The following is a 12,058-nucleotide window of genomic DNA, read 5'->3' on the forward strand; positions in this document are numbered from 1 at the left end:
GTTCGAAGATGAACTAGCCAAATGTAGAAATATGTATTAACAACAACGACAAATCAATTACCCCGGAACTAAGCCTACGCAGCCATTGTGAATGTTCTCTGCTGCATGAATATCCCATTTTAGTATTTATTTTGTATCTGATTATTGCCTACATTCGCATCCAGCGGCTAAAACTGTACAAAGCCGGTTTAAACAAGTTTTATCTTCAATTAAATCCATCAAAAGTCGAAACACATTAAACCCTGGTCACAGTTGAGGTTCTTTCTCATTTTAAACTTTTTTTTCCCTGCCTGAAAAGAACACAAATGAACAGCACAAAATATAGTTTCCGTTCTTTAACAAATATCGTTTTCTGCTGTCCGTAAACAGGGTAGCCGAAATGAAATATCTTCCTCCAGTTCCAAACTCATTCTTCTCCCGCAATGAACTCTATAGATGAACTAGCGAAAGGTAGAAATATGATTCACAACAACGGCAAATCAGTTACCCAAGAAACTAAGCCTGCTCCTGTTCTTCGTCACCGCTGTGGCAGCCATGATGATTACTCTGCCGAGTGCAGGTAAATGGCAGTATCTGCAGAAATGAGTTTTCGAAGTATATGAAGAAATGTGTGGCAGATTCAATACAAACAATAGAAAAATGTTGGAATTAGACTCTTTTTTAGCGGAAACCAAATAAACGAGCTTGTACAGTAAAATTAACATACAGTAGATGACAAAAATGCAAGAAGAAATGAAAAATGAAAAATTTGCAGTTACTGCCCTTTACCTGCACAGGGCAGTATTATCTTCTGCACGAATATCCCGTACAGGTTTTCATGTTGTTCTTAATTATTTCCTTCATTCACCGCTTAGTGACTAAAAATGACCAAAACTGATTTTACCAAGATGGTTTTAACCAGTTCAGTTCTACAATTGGGCGAAACTTTTAAACCCTGGTCACAGTTTTGGTTCACATTTTCATCTTCGTTTTTATTATCGCCTGAAAAAAATACAATGAATAGTACAAAATATAGTTTCCGTTCTTTAACAAATATCGTTTTTCTGCTGTCCGTAAAGGGGACGACCGAAATGAAATATCTTCCTCCAGTTCCAAACTCATTCATCTCCCGCAATGAACTCTATAGATGAACTAGCGAAAGGTAGAAATATGAATTCACAACAACGGCAAATCAATTACCTCGCAACTAAGCCTGCTCCTGTTCTTCGTCACCGCTATGGCAGCCATGATGAATAATCTCCGCTGCACGAATATCCCGTACTGGAATCTTTTAAGTACGCATACATATTTTTCAATTCCAGAGAAAGAAATTTCCCGCCGCTTTTGATGGATGAGCTGGCTTAATTCGATATGAAGAAAATTCGGGGCTTTCTTAGAATTTTTTCGGGCCATTTATTTCGATTCTTAGAAAGAAAAACAGACGTGGGCTTCCGTATTTACATAATGTTGTTGGCAGTCTTTTTGAGGGTTTTTTCTCAGATGATGCGTATGATTTTGTAGCCATAAACGACCTGGCTGTGTGGATTACAGTAAATATTTAGAATTTGGACTTAGACTTGTTCGGGCAAAAAAAATCGTTTGTTTGTCGAAACATGTCTGGAGAATATAAATTGGTCTGTGAATGTTTCTGCTTGTTTATTGTTTTCTTTCAAAAACTGTTTTAAAGACGCGTTTTTCCTATTTTTTGAAGCATTTTGCTTTTGAGCTTTAAATCTGAAATTAAACATGCACTTCTACGTTTTGTGAATTTTAACTTTCTCGTTCCTAATGGAATTACAGATGGAATAATGGAATAATATTATAACACAGCTCATTTTGATCAATAAAACGGTTTTATTAACATAACAGCTTTTCAATATGTTTCCCATCGTTGTGAGTTGCTGCGATCAGACGATGAAAACACTCTGAAAAGTATTAAAATTATTTCAGAGGACATACCTGACATACGATAGCGTATATTACTTCGTTTAATTGGGCCAAAGAAGGAAGCCTATCTGTATACGCTCGTGAATTTAAATAACCCCACAGTTAGAAATCATAACGTGTAAGGTCCGGAGACCATAGGGGCCATTCATGCTGAAAACTTCGACTAAAAACATGGCTACCGGACCAGTGCGCGGAAAAGCTCATTCGTGCATCAACGTTATTGAGTCAAGTGCTTCCCTTTTGTAAGTTAGGGAAAATGACTATTTTTGATGACGCTTCATTTCGCTCACCCGCGTCATAGAAACGGTTTAAATCGCGTCATCATTCAACTCCTCCATGAAAAATGAGCCATTAATTCAACTCCCGTGTCTCATTTTGGTCGAAAATATAACTATTATAGAACAATTGTTTTTCATTACAAACGAAAATACCCCATGTTTATGTGAAAACCGCATCGTTTTATTTTAAAACGTTTAATAATTGCAAGGTTTCCAAAAGTCTACTACCTTTTAGATAATCCTGTATACTTTCTTCATTGGTTTGTTATGTGTAGTTTTTTCATTAGCAATATGCCATTACGGGACAGCCTTGGTCTTGGGGATTTTCTTATTGCTGCGTTAATTTTAATTTGTTCTGGTATAAGTATTTGTTGAGCAATCTATAATGACTTATTTAAACATTAATTATTTAAAAATTAATTCTGCCTCGCTTATCGCTTCTATTCCAGCTATGATAAATGTTGTCTAAGAATCTCTTCGTTTACTTTTATTATTTGTCCCTAGTTGTTTTCGGAAACATGCATTGTGTACAACTTACTGATCTTTTAATCTGGTTATGTAGCTTAAACTGATTTTTTTTAAATTTGTTTATTTTTCTCCTTCAATGACTACTCACAAATCTAATAAGCATTAATTCATTAGAGATGGCTTTTAATCATTTGGAGACGACTAAGACTTCTCCGAAAAGTGTCTCCAAAAGAAATGCGTTGCCTTTTGAAAATATTTCGAGTCATGTAATTCTGCAAAGTTTTGCTAACGGTAGAAATAATGTATAAGCAATCATTTATAATTTGCATTTTTCCCCCAATGGCTAATTGCAGTTTCCTTTGTGAAAACTTCAATTGCAACCAACTTAAGAATCTTTAACTATTTGCACCAGATTTTTCGTCATAATGCTTCGTCCAGTAAAGTTCCAGGTAATTTACAAGAACTTTTGATGTTTTTCTTCAAAGACCATCATTAGCTAATGTATTTTTAAAAATAGTTGTGTTAAACTTCACAAAATTGTTGATTGGGCGTTATTCTACAAAATAGAGCAGTTTGAGGGAATAATATGTAGTCATCAATTTATGAGTTTTTTGTTACCTTCCTGTTCATTTGTATTTTTAATTTATGTAAACTTCAATTATTTATAATTTAACGGACCTTTAATTACCTACAGCAGGTTTTGCGTCAGAATGCTTCGTCCAATAAGGTTACAGGGTACTTCACAAGAATTAATCTAGTTTTTTCCTCCTCTTAAAGACCGTCATTAACTAATGTATCTCCAAAAAGAGCCTTGTGCATCATTTATTTTTCGCTCTGCAGCAGCTTTCAAAATCCGTGCCCTGCGAAATCTCGAAGAAACCTCCACAACAACAGATGTTCAATTGCCCCGCTTCTCCTGGCAGGAATATTGCCCCGGCGAGTTCTATTAATCCTGGAGGAGTTTCATTAATAACCCGTTCCCTAATCGCCCGTTTCTCGGAATGACGTTAGTTACCTTCCATGGCCGTGATTCTTTTTCTCCGCCGACACCGGCGCAGATAACAGCGAAGTAGATTGACGCTGTTTGGACGCGTTGACGCTGATGAAGCGTTCGGCGTCGCCGATAGTAGTGGAAGTGATAGTGATTGTCGTCTTCTTTTCCCGCTCCGAGGAGCGCGAGGTGGTTATCGAAGTCTTATGAATCGCGTATCGATCTGCATCGGGTTGATGTATTTCGGTTGTTGATGGCTGTGTTTATATTCGATAAAACTCCTCTAGTATTGATATTCTTTTTTCTGTAGAGAGCGGTGACATCGCCGTAAATCATTCTCTGTTCCATTCTTGGAAATACGAACCGTAGAAATTCATGATTTGTTTTTATTGTTTAGTATAAAATTGATTTATTTTGATTACTAGCGGTACTCGCACGGCTTTGCCCATAGTAGAAAATTAAAAAGTCAAATAATGGGTGGTGAATTTCTGGCTAATTTGCTCGTCCACGTTGTGGTAATTTGCTCGTCCACGTTGTGGCAATTTGCTCGGTAAAATGTTCTTAAAATTGGAATAGAAAAAGAACAAAATCGAATTTTTAAAAAATCGCTTCGAGGTGCACACAATTATGCTACAAACTATTTTTGTACCAAAGTTCATGAAAATCGGACGAACGGTTAGGGCGCTATGCGTGTCACAGAGATTCGGACAGATATCCCAACAAAGATCTAGACAAACTTTGAGCTTTATTATTAGTAAAGATATGTTTATGTAAAAAAAATTTAGTACAAGCATTTTTTGACTGCATCCGAAGTAACAAGAACTGTAACCAATAGTGATTTGACCATCTAACCGAATGTCGAATATTTGGTCGAAAAGGAAACCGAATATCCAGTGACCGGATATTAATTTGAAAAAAAAATCGTCAGCAAATACATAATTTTTAGTACTCAAAACTTATTATTATTAATTACTAATTAAAACTTAGTCGTATTTGTTATCCTATTGTTGGTGTTAAAACATTCTAACAATCTTGTTTATTTTCCCCCACTAAGAAGGTTTTATAGTATTATTAAAAATCATATAAAATATGCTTTTTAGTAAGAAAAAAAAAACCCTCATTCAAGATGATAAATGAAGAAGAAAATACATTAAACTAGTAAGTTCCTTTCAGCTCTTTTAAGCACTGCGTATTGTTTTAAAGGTTTTCTGGACGCAGGGAGATACTTGAAACTAAACGGAATAAAATTCAGCTCAAATTGCTGAGAAACTATTATTTTTATTGCATAATTCGAGACGTTTTGATGACAAGTGATTTTTTTCGACATACTACACTGTATCATTTTTTTAATCAATGTATACAATATTTTTGACTTTAGACTGATATGCTTTATTAGTAGTTTTCATTCATGAGTTTTATGTAATCAGGTATTTCTCATTATAATAAAATTCATATGCATTTGACCGAATATTCGGTAGAAAGGCTGAACATTCATTACTTCCCTAAATCAAAGAAAAGCAGTAAAATATGTTACCCAGTTTCTTCGCCATTTTATTTTCTGACAAGCTCAGCGAGTTCTTGATTTTTTTTTTTTTTAATCATGAAGTATGATACTTTCATGAATGTTCTAGGACTTCATTTTTTATCAGGATAGTAATTTGGTAAATATTTTAGTTTATTTAACTTTAATGTATTTTAAAATGTCCATTTTAGCGAACATTTCAGCTCTAACCAGCAACTTCCTTCCTACAGTTTGTTTCACTGCAATGAGACGATCCGTAATGAGAAACTACATTTAGGACGAAAGATCTATCATTTCGTCGCTCGTTCTTAGCTTCACTGTTACTCTGACATGCCCATTTAGAGTAAAAATGCTTAATTACTATACACGTTTGTCATTTCTCAATTAGTTGAATCATTGTTTGAAATACTGATTTCTTTTCTTTCTGAATCCTTGTTTTCTTTTGCTGGAAAGGTATTTGTAATGCTGTACGTTATTAACTGTAAAACACGCTTTAAATCATCGACCTTCAATTAAGGTGACCATTTGTCCCGAATTTCCGACACCATCTCAAATTTTCAGTTTCTGTCCTACTTATTGCAACTCTTTTTTTGTACTCGAATTTTGAACTTCTATCCCGAAAAACAGTAATGCTGAAGTCTAGAGATATTGACGTTGTAATTGAGCGGGGAATCAGTACAATAAACAGTTTTGGGACTGACGCACTTTTTAGTGGATACTTGGAAGTTCATCATAGAAATAAGTTTTAATGAAAATTGCAAACTTTAAGAAAAAATATGATAAAATAAGAAGATTTTTTAAGAAATAATTAATGCTTCGGAAAATGCAAGCCTACCTCATCAAAATAATTTAAAAGGGTTGCGAGTTCGCTATTTTGTTCTCATTCTGAAATTAAAAATTGTATTTATACTTAAAGCGTATTTATGATGAAAATGTTAGTAAAAATCTTTTGCCATTTTCATATGTACAGCTTTGATTGCTTTTACATTTTGCTTACATCACTTTTTAAAATTGAAAGACCATTTTTTTTAATTAGAAATCTCTTGAAAGTTATCATAACAGAAAACGTGTTTTCGAAGCTTTGAAAGTTAAATTGTCTATGTCTCAAAGTATGTACTATGCATGGGCAAATAACTTCAAATTTACTGAATTGAAAATTTCAATTGTTATCGGTATATTTCCCCAATTATTGGATAATCAGAATTTCATATATGCCTCAATTCAAATATATTTTTTCGCGTCAACGCTTCAATTAGACTGCGGGAAAGAAAACAAAAAACTTTCTTTCCTATCCATTTTTGAACTGGAGCATAAATATTTCCACATTAATTCGCAACGAATGGCGGAAATTCAATTTCTCCCAACGTCGATAGCGAAGAAGCGATCTTCTCTTTTTTTTCTGCTTTTTTGCGTAAAAAGTAGAAGGGGAGGGGGAGGGTTAGAAAAAATAAAACTTCTATTTCCTTCTGTGAATGTTTTTCCTCCGTGCTATTGTTATGATACGGGATTCGAAATAGAAATCGTGGAGCATATTTTTATTTCGAATCGGTACCAGAATGCGAGAGGTTTTAAATCGTCTGGCGAAACCGATTATTCCGTTTAGGATTGGTTTTCGAAGGCGCCTCTCCCGCCCTTTTGTTATGTGTTGGTGTTTTTTTTTTTCCCCTCTCTCTTCTATTTTCGGAAAATATGTGTTCAGATGTTCTAAAGTGAGGACGAGTGAGGAATGAAAATGATGATCGTCTGCGAAGTGTCTCATGGTGTCGGCCTTGGAATAGTATGTAATGTGCAAAAGTGCGACACCTTTTTCTATGATTTTATGCCTCGAATGGTACCATCTCAGACATGCAGTTTCGTTTTTGTTTTGTGCTTATGTCGCATTTTATCACATCTGGTCTCTGAAAAGCACATAAATGTTGTTTTTATTTCATTTGAACGATATTAGAATTCACAAATAGGTTCGACATGGATAGTTTTCCGCCAGATATGTTTTCACTTTTCATTCATGTAGTATGTTTAGTGGTAGTATCAATATTTTTAGTAAGACTCTTTTAACTTTGAAAATGTCCGAAATTTAGCAATTGGGTCGTTTCCAACATTTTTAAAAGTATTTTTTTTCTGAAAGAGCATGCTTAAAAACATGGGATCCGACCATTTTTTAAATAATTTATTTAAGTTTATTTTTAAAAGTATTCTTAAGTGTATTTTTAAAAAATTACTTAAATCTCTGCGCTTTCATTGTTTACACTTCTGTCGTTTTGTGCTTATGTCGCATTTTATCACATCTGGTGGAAAAGCACATAAATGTTGTTTTTATTTCATTTGAACGATATTAGAATTCACAAATAGGTTCGACATGGATAGTTTTCCGCCAGATATGTTTTCACTTTTCATTCATGTAGTATGTTTAGTGGTAGTATCAATATTTTTAGTAAGGCTCTTTTAACTTTGAAAATGTCCGAAATTTAGCAATTGGGTCGTTTCCAGCATTTTTAAAAGTATTTTTTTTCTGAAAGAGCATGCTTAAAAACATAGGATCCGACCATTTTTTAAATAATTTATTTATGTTTATTTTTAAAAGTATTCTTAAGTGTATTTTTAAAAAATTACTTAAATCTCTGCGCTTTCATTGTTTACACTTCTGTCGTTTTGTGCTTATGTCGCATTTTATCACATCTGGTGGAAAAGCACATAAATGTTGTTTTTATTTCATTTGAACGATATTAGAATTCACAAATAGGTTCGACATGGATAGTTTTCCGCCAGATATGTTTTCACTTTTCATTCATGTAGTATGTTTAGTGGTAGTATCAATATTTTTAGTAAGGCTCTTTTAACTTTGAAAATGTCCGAAATTTAGCAATTGGGTCGTTTCCAGCATTTTTAAAAGTATTTTTTTTCTGAAAGAGCATGCTTAAAAACATAGGATCCGACCATTTTTTAAATAATTTATTTATGTATATTTTTAAAAGTATTCTTAAGTGTATTTTTAAAAAATTACTTAAATCTCTGCGCTTTCATTGTTTACACTTCTGTCGTTTTGTGCTTATGTCGCATTTTATCACATCTGGTGGAAAAGCACATAAATGTTGTTTTTATTTCATTTGAACGATATTAGAATTCACAAATAGGTTCGACATGGATAGTTTTCCGCCAGATATGTTTTCACTTTTCATTCATGTAGTATGTTTAGTGGTAGTATCAATATTTTTAGTAAGGCTCTTTTAACTTTGAAAATGTCCGAAATTTAGCAATTGGGTCGTTTCCAGCATTTTTAAAAGTATTTTTTTTCTGAAAGAGCATGCTTAAAAACATAGGATCCGACCATTTTTTAAATAATTTATTTATGTTTATTTTTAAAAGTATTCTTAAGTGTATTTTTAAAAAATTACTTAAATCTCTGCGCTTTCATTGTTTACACTTCTGTCGTTTTGTGCTTATGTCGCATTTTATCACATCTGGTGGAAAAGCACATAAATGTTGTTTTTATTTCATTTGAACGATATTAGAATTCACAAATAGGTTCGACATGGATAGTTTTCCGCCAGATATGTTTTCACTTTTCATTCATGTAGTATGTTTAGTGGTAGTATCAATATTTTTAGTAAGGCTCTTTTAACTTTGAAAATGTCCGAAATTTAGCAATTGGGTCGTTTCCAGCATTTTTAAAAGTATTTTTTTTCTGAAAGAGCATGCTTAAAAACATAGGATCCGACCATTTTTTAAATAATTTATTTATGTTTATTTTTAAAAGTATTCTTAAGTGTATTTTTAAAAAAATACTTAAATCTCTGCGCTTTCATTGTTTACACTTCTGTCGTTTTGTGCTTATGTCGCATTTTATCACATCTGGTGGAAAAGCACATAAATGTTGTTTTTATTTCATTTGAACGATATTAGAATTCACAAATAGGTTCGACATGGATAGTTTTCCGCCAGATATGTTTTCACTTTTCATTCATGTAGTATGTTTAGTGGTAGTATCAATATTTTTAGTAAGGCTCTTTTAACTTTGAAAATGTCCGAAATTTAGCAATTGGGTCGTTTCCAGCATTTTTAAAAGTATTTTTTTTCTGAAAGAGCATGCTTAAAAACATAGGATCCGACCATTTTTTAAATAATTTATTTATGTTTATTTTTAAAAGTATTCTTAAGTGTATTTTTAAAAAATTACTTAAATCTCTGCGCTTTCATTGTTTACACTTCTGTCGTATGACATCACAAATGATGAAATGCGTTCAATGTTGCCATTCACAGAACAAAATATTTAATTCGCATCTTTACTCACGTGTATTAGCAACGATATGGTTGTTAGCAAGCGTAGAGCGCAATTTTAATTCGCTGCTTGACTATCATAACGTGGAATCGCGGTAGAAAGATGCGCCAAAATGCATCATTTGTAACGTCATAAAGACCACGCCTTGTTTTGAAAATCGGACATTTTAAAAAATTAATTTAAAAAAACTGTTGGGAAAATAAGAGTATTTTCTGGGTCCATGTTTTTTTTTTTTGCTCATTCTATCCATTTCAATGACTAAAAGTAGTACTTTTGACTGAAGGAAACCACCCCATTATTTTGCTGTAGAGTTTCGTCTGTGATGTACTGTGAAATCGCAAGCATTGATAAACTGTTAATGAGAGCGAAATACTTATAGTGAATGGATCGAAACTGTGGTTTTAGGAATTTATCTATTACTAAAACCCATGAAGAATTTAGTTTGACAATAATAATTTTCATAAAGGGGTTGCCTGTGCTGTTGCAAACTTTGTAAAAGATGCTTCTTAGTACACTTACTAATTTTAGGAATCTAAAGATTCCTGTCATTGAAACTGACATATAAATACGCACATTTAATCATTAATGCGCTTATTTCTTTCCTCTTTTTTCCCTCACCGATAAATTAAGCTGAAACTCCCTTATAATTCGCGTGGATTAATGCACTTTGCAATGATGCTTTTTTACGTTTTTTCTTTAGTACTCATTCAACAGAATAAGTAATTCTTCAATTTTTCATGCAGTAGAGAAATTTTACTTAGTACTACTCATAGATCTAAATTCTAACAACTTTAGCTTTGCTGTTTAAAATTTTTAAGAAATGTGGATAAGAGAAAAAATATTTGCACTTGGTGTGTATTTCTTTCACCTCTTTTATAGCTTCATGTTTGAAGCAAATGTGAAAGTAATTAATTTTATTCTGAAAAAATTAGTACTATATACTTTGTAAAACTCGCAGATACCTACTTTTTTAAAAGCCTAGTTTGTAGCTTAATTTTACATCTTTCCGCAGTGAGATTATAAAAACCCTTTTTGCCGTAACTCACCTAAAACTCTTCATGAAAGTGAAAAAAAAAAATTTTGCTTAAGACGATTTTTAACCAACCTCGTGTTAAAAAAAGATTACAATATATCTTCGTATGATTAAACTAATTGCAAAAATATTATCTTTTACCAAGATTTTTTTTCTCTATTTTACCCAACTTTAATATGCTGCCGAGTAAAATGATTGAAAAAAGTGAAATTGGTTTTCGCAATCTAAATATTTTCGCGCCTCTAGGGCATGAAAATTGAAACACGGAATGCTGCTTTCCCCTTCTGAGCTCCATCTTCAAAATTTTCTTCCTGTATTCAATTAAAACGCAGAGCGAGAGCGCGAACTGTAAGTAGGTGTTGCTTACAAGTTTCGTTAATCTTCAAAGGCTGGCGAGGGGGGCAAAAAAATCTTTCCTCGTTTTTAACCCCAACCATCTTTTATCCTTCTAATCGTTTTATAAGTTTTCTTTTCTTCCGTTGGAACACAACTGGGTGGATATTAGAAGGGAAGAACGAAAAATCATTTTTCACCTTCAAGCGCGGTAGAACATCGGTTCTAAAGAAATAAAAATTGTTTCGTTTTGCTGCCAGAGATTTTTCTTGAAAAATTTCTCTCTTTCTTGTCCCATCCATTAAATGTTATTGTTCAGTGAAATATGTTATAGTATCCATCTGTATCTTGTGACGTATACTTATTGAGGACGAGGGTTGAGTGGTTGCGCAAATTTCGTTCTTTCAGCAACAAACATTTTTAAAAATACCTCGAATTTTCCAGAACAGGATTACTCATTTTTTAATACCTAATATCCAAATCTTTTTTGTCTCTTTTTAAAGAGCACTTGTTACACTGTTGAATGTCTTTTGCATATTTCTTAACTCAAGGAATAAAGGGACTATGTCAAAAACATTCTTCTCTTTTAATTACCACAATCATTTCGAATATCTTTGAGACTTGCGGTTTAACTTAATATTTTTTACTATGTTTGTCTTCAAAATAAACTGTAGAAGGCCCGCGCTGGCATGGTTTTAATATCAGTTTTTTATGTTCATTTTGCTTTTCATTTTCAGAATAAGTTGTAATATTCTAAAGTTACTTTTCTGAAGCTAATCATGAATGTCAGTTTAAAGTTATTGAATTCTCTCTTTCTACACTGTGAAAACAATTCAGAAACTTTGCTGCAAAATAGAGGGTAGTTAATATGCCTAAATTCTGCCAGTAACATACAGTCAAGCCCGCTCATTTGAATCTCGATTAAAAGAATATATCGCCTAATGCAATGCATTTTCCATGCAAAAAACCATTGTAATTTGTTATTTTGATCCCGGATAATGGAATATCCTGCTTATTATAATAGTTTTTCGCGGCAAATTGACTATGTTCCATTAAGTGGGATCGACTGTATCTCGCAAAAAACAGGACTTCCACCACTTTCCTCCAAGGGACTACTTTTCTACTGTATCTGTCCTCCTTTTTCTCGTTCCTTCTTTTTAATCTCCCCCCCCCCCCCCCACAGCTTAAAAAGTTATTTTCTTAAATTATTTTAAATGTGTTTCGTCATTTT

General features: G+C 33.1%; 1 protein-coding gene across 1 annotated transcript in view; it reads left to right on the forward strand.

The window, feature by feature from the left end:
* Positions 1 to 458: 458 nt before the first annotated feature.
* Positions 459 to 12,058, forward strand: part of LOC129226696 (uncharacterized) — a 104,311-nt gene continuing 92,711 nt past the window's right edge. Inside the window, exon 1 of the mRNA XM_054861325.1 lies at positions 459 to 559. Coding sequence (XP_054717300.1) covers positions 459 to 559 — 101 coding nt within the window. The remainder of the gene's footprint in view (positions 560 to 12,058) is intronic.

The sequence above is a fragment of the Uloborus diversus genome, chromosome 7 (genome assembly GCF_026930045.1).
Source record: "Uloborus diversus isolate 005 chromosome 7, Udiv.v.3.1, whole genome shotgun sequence".
Lineage (NCBI taxonomy): Eukaryota > Metazoa > Arthropoda > Arachnida > Araneae > Uloboridae > Uloborus > Uloborus diversus.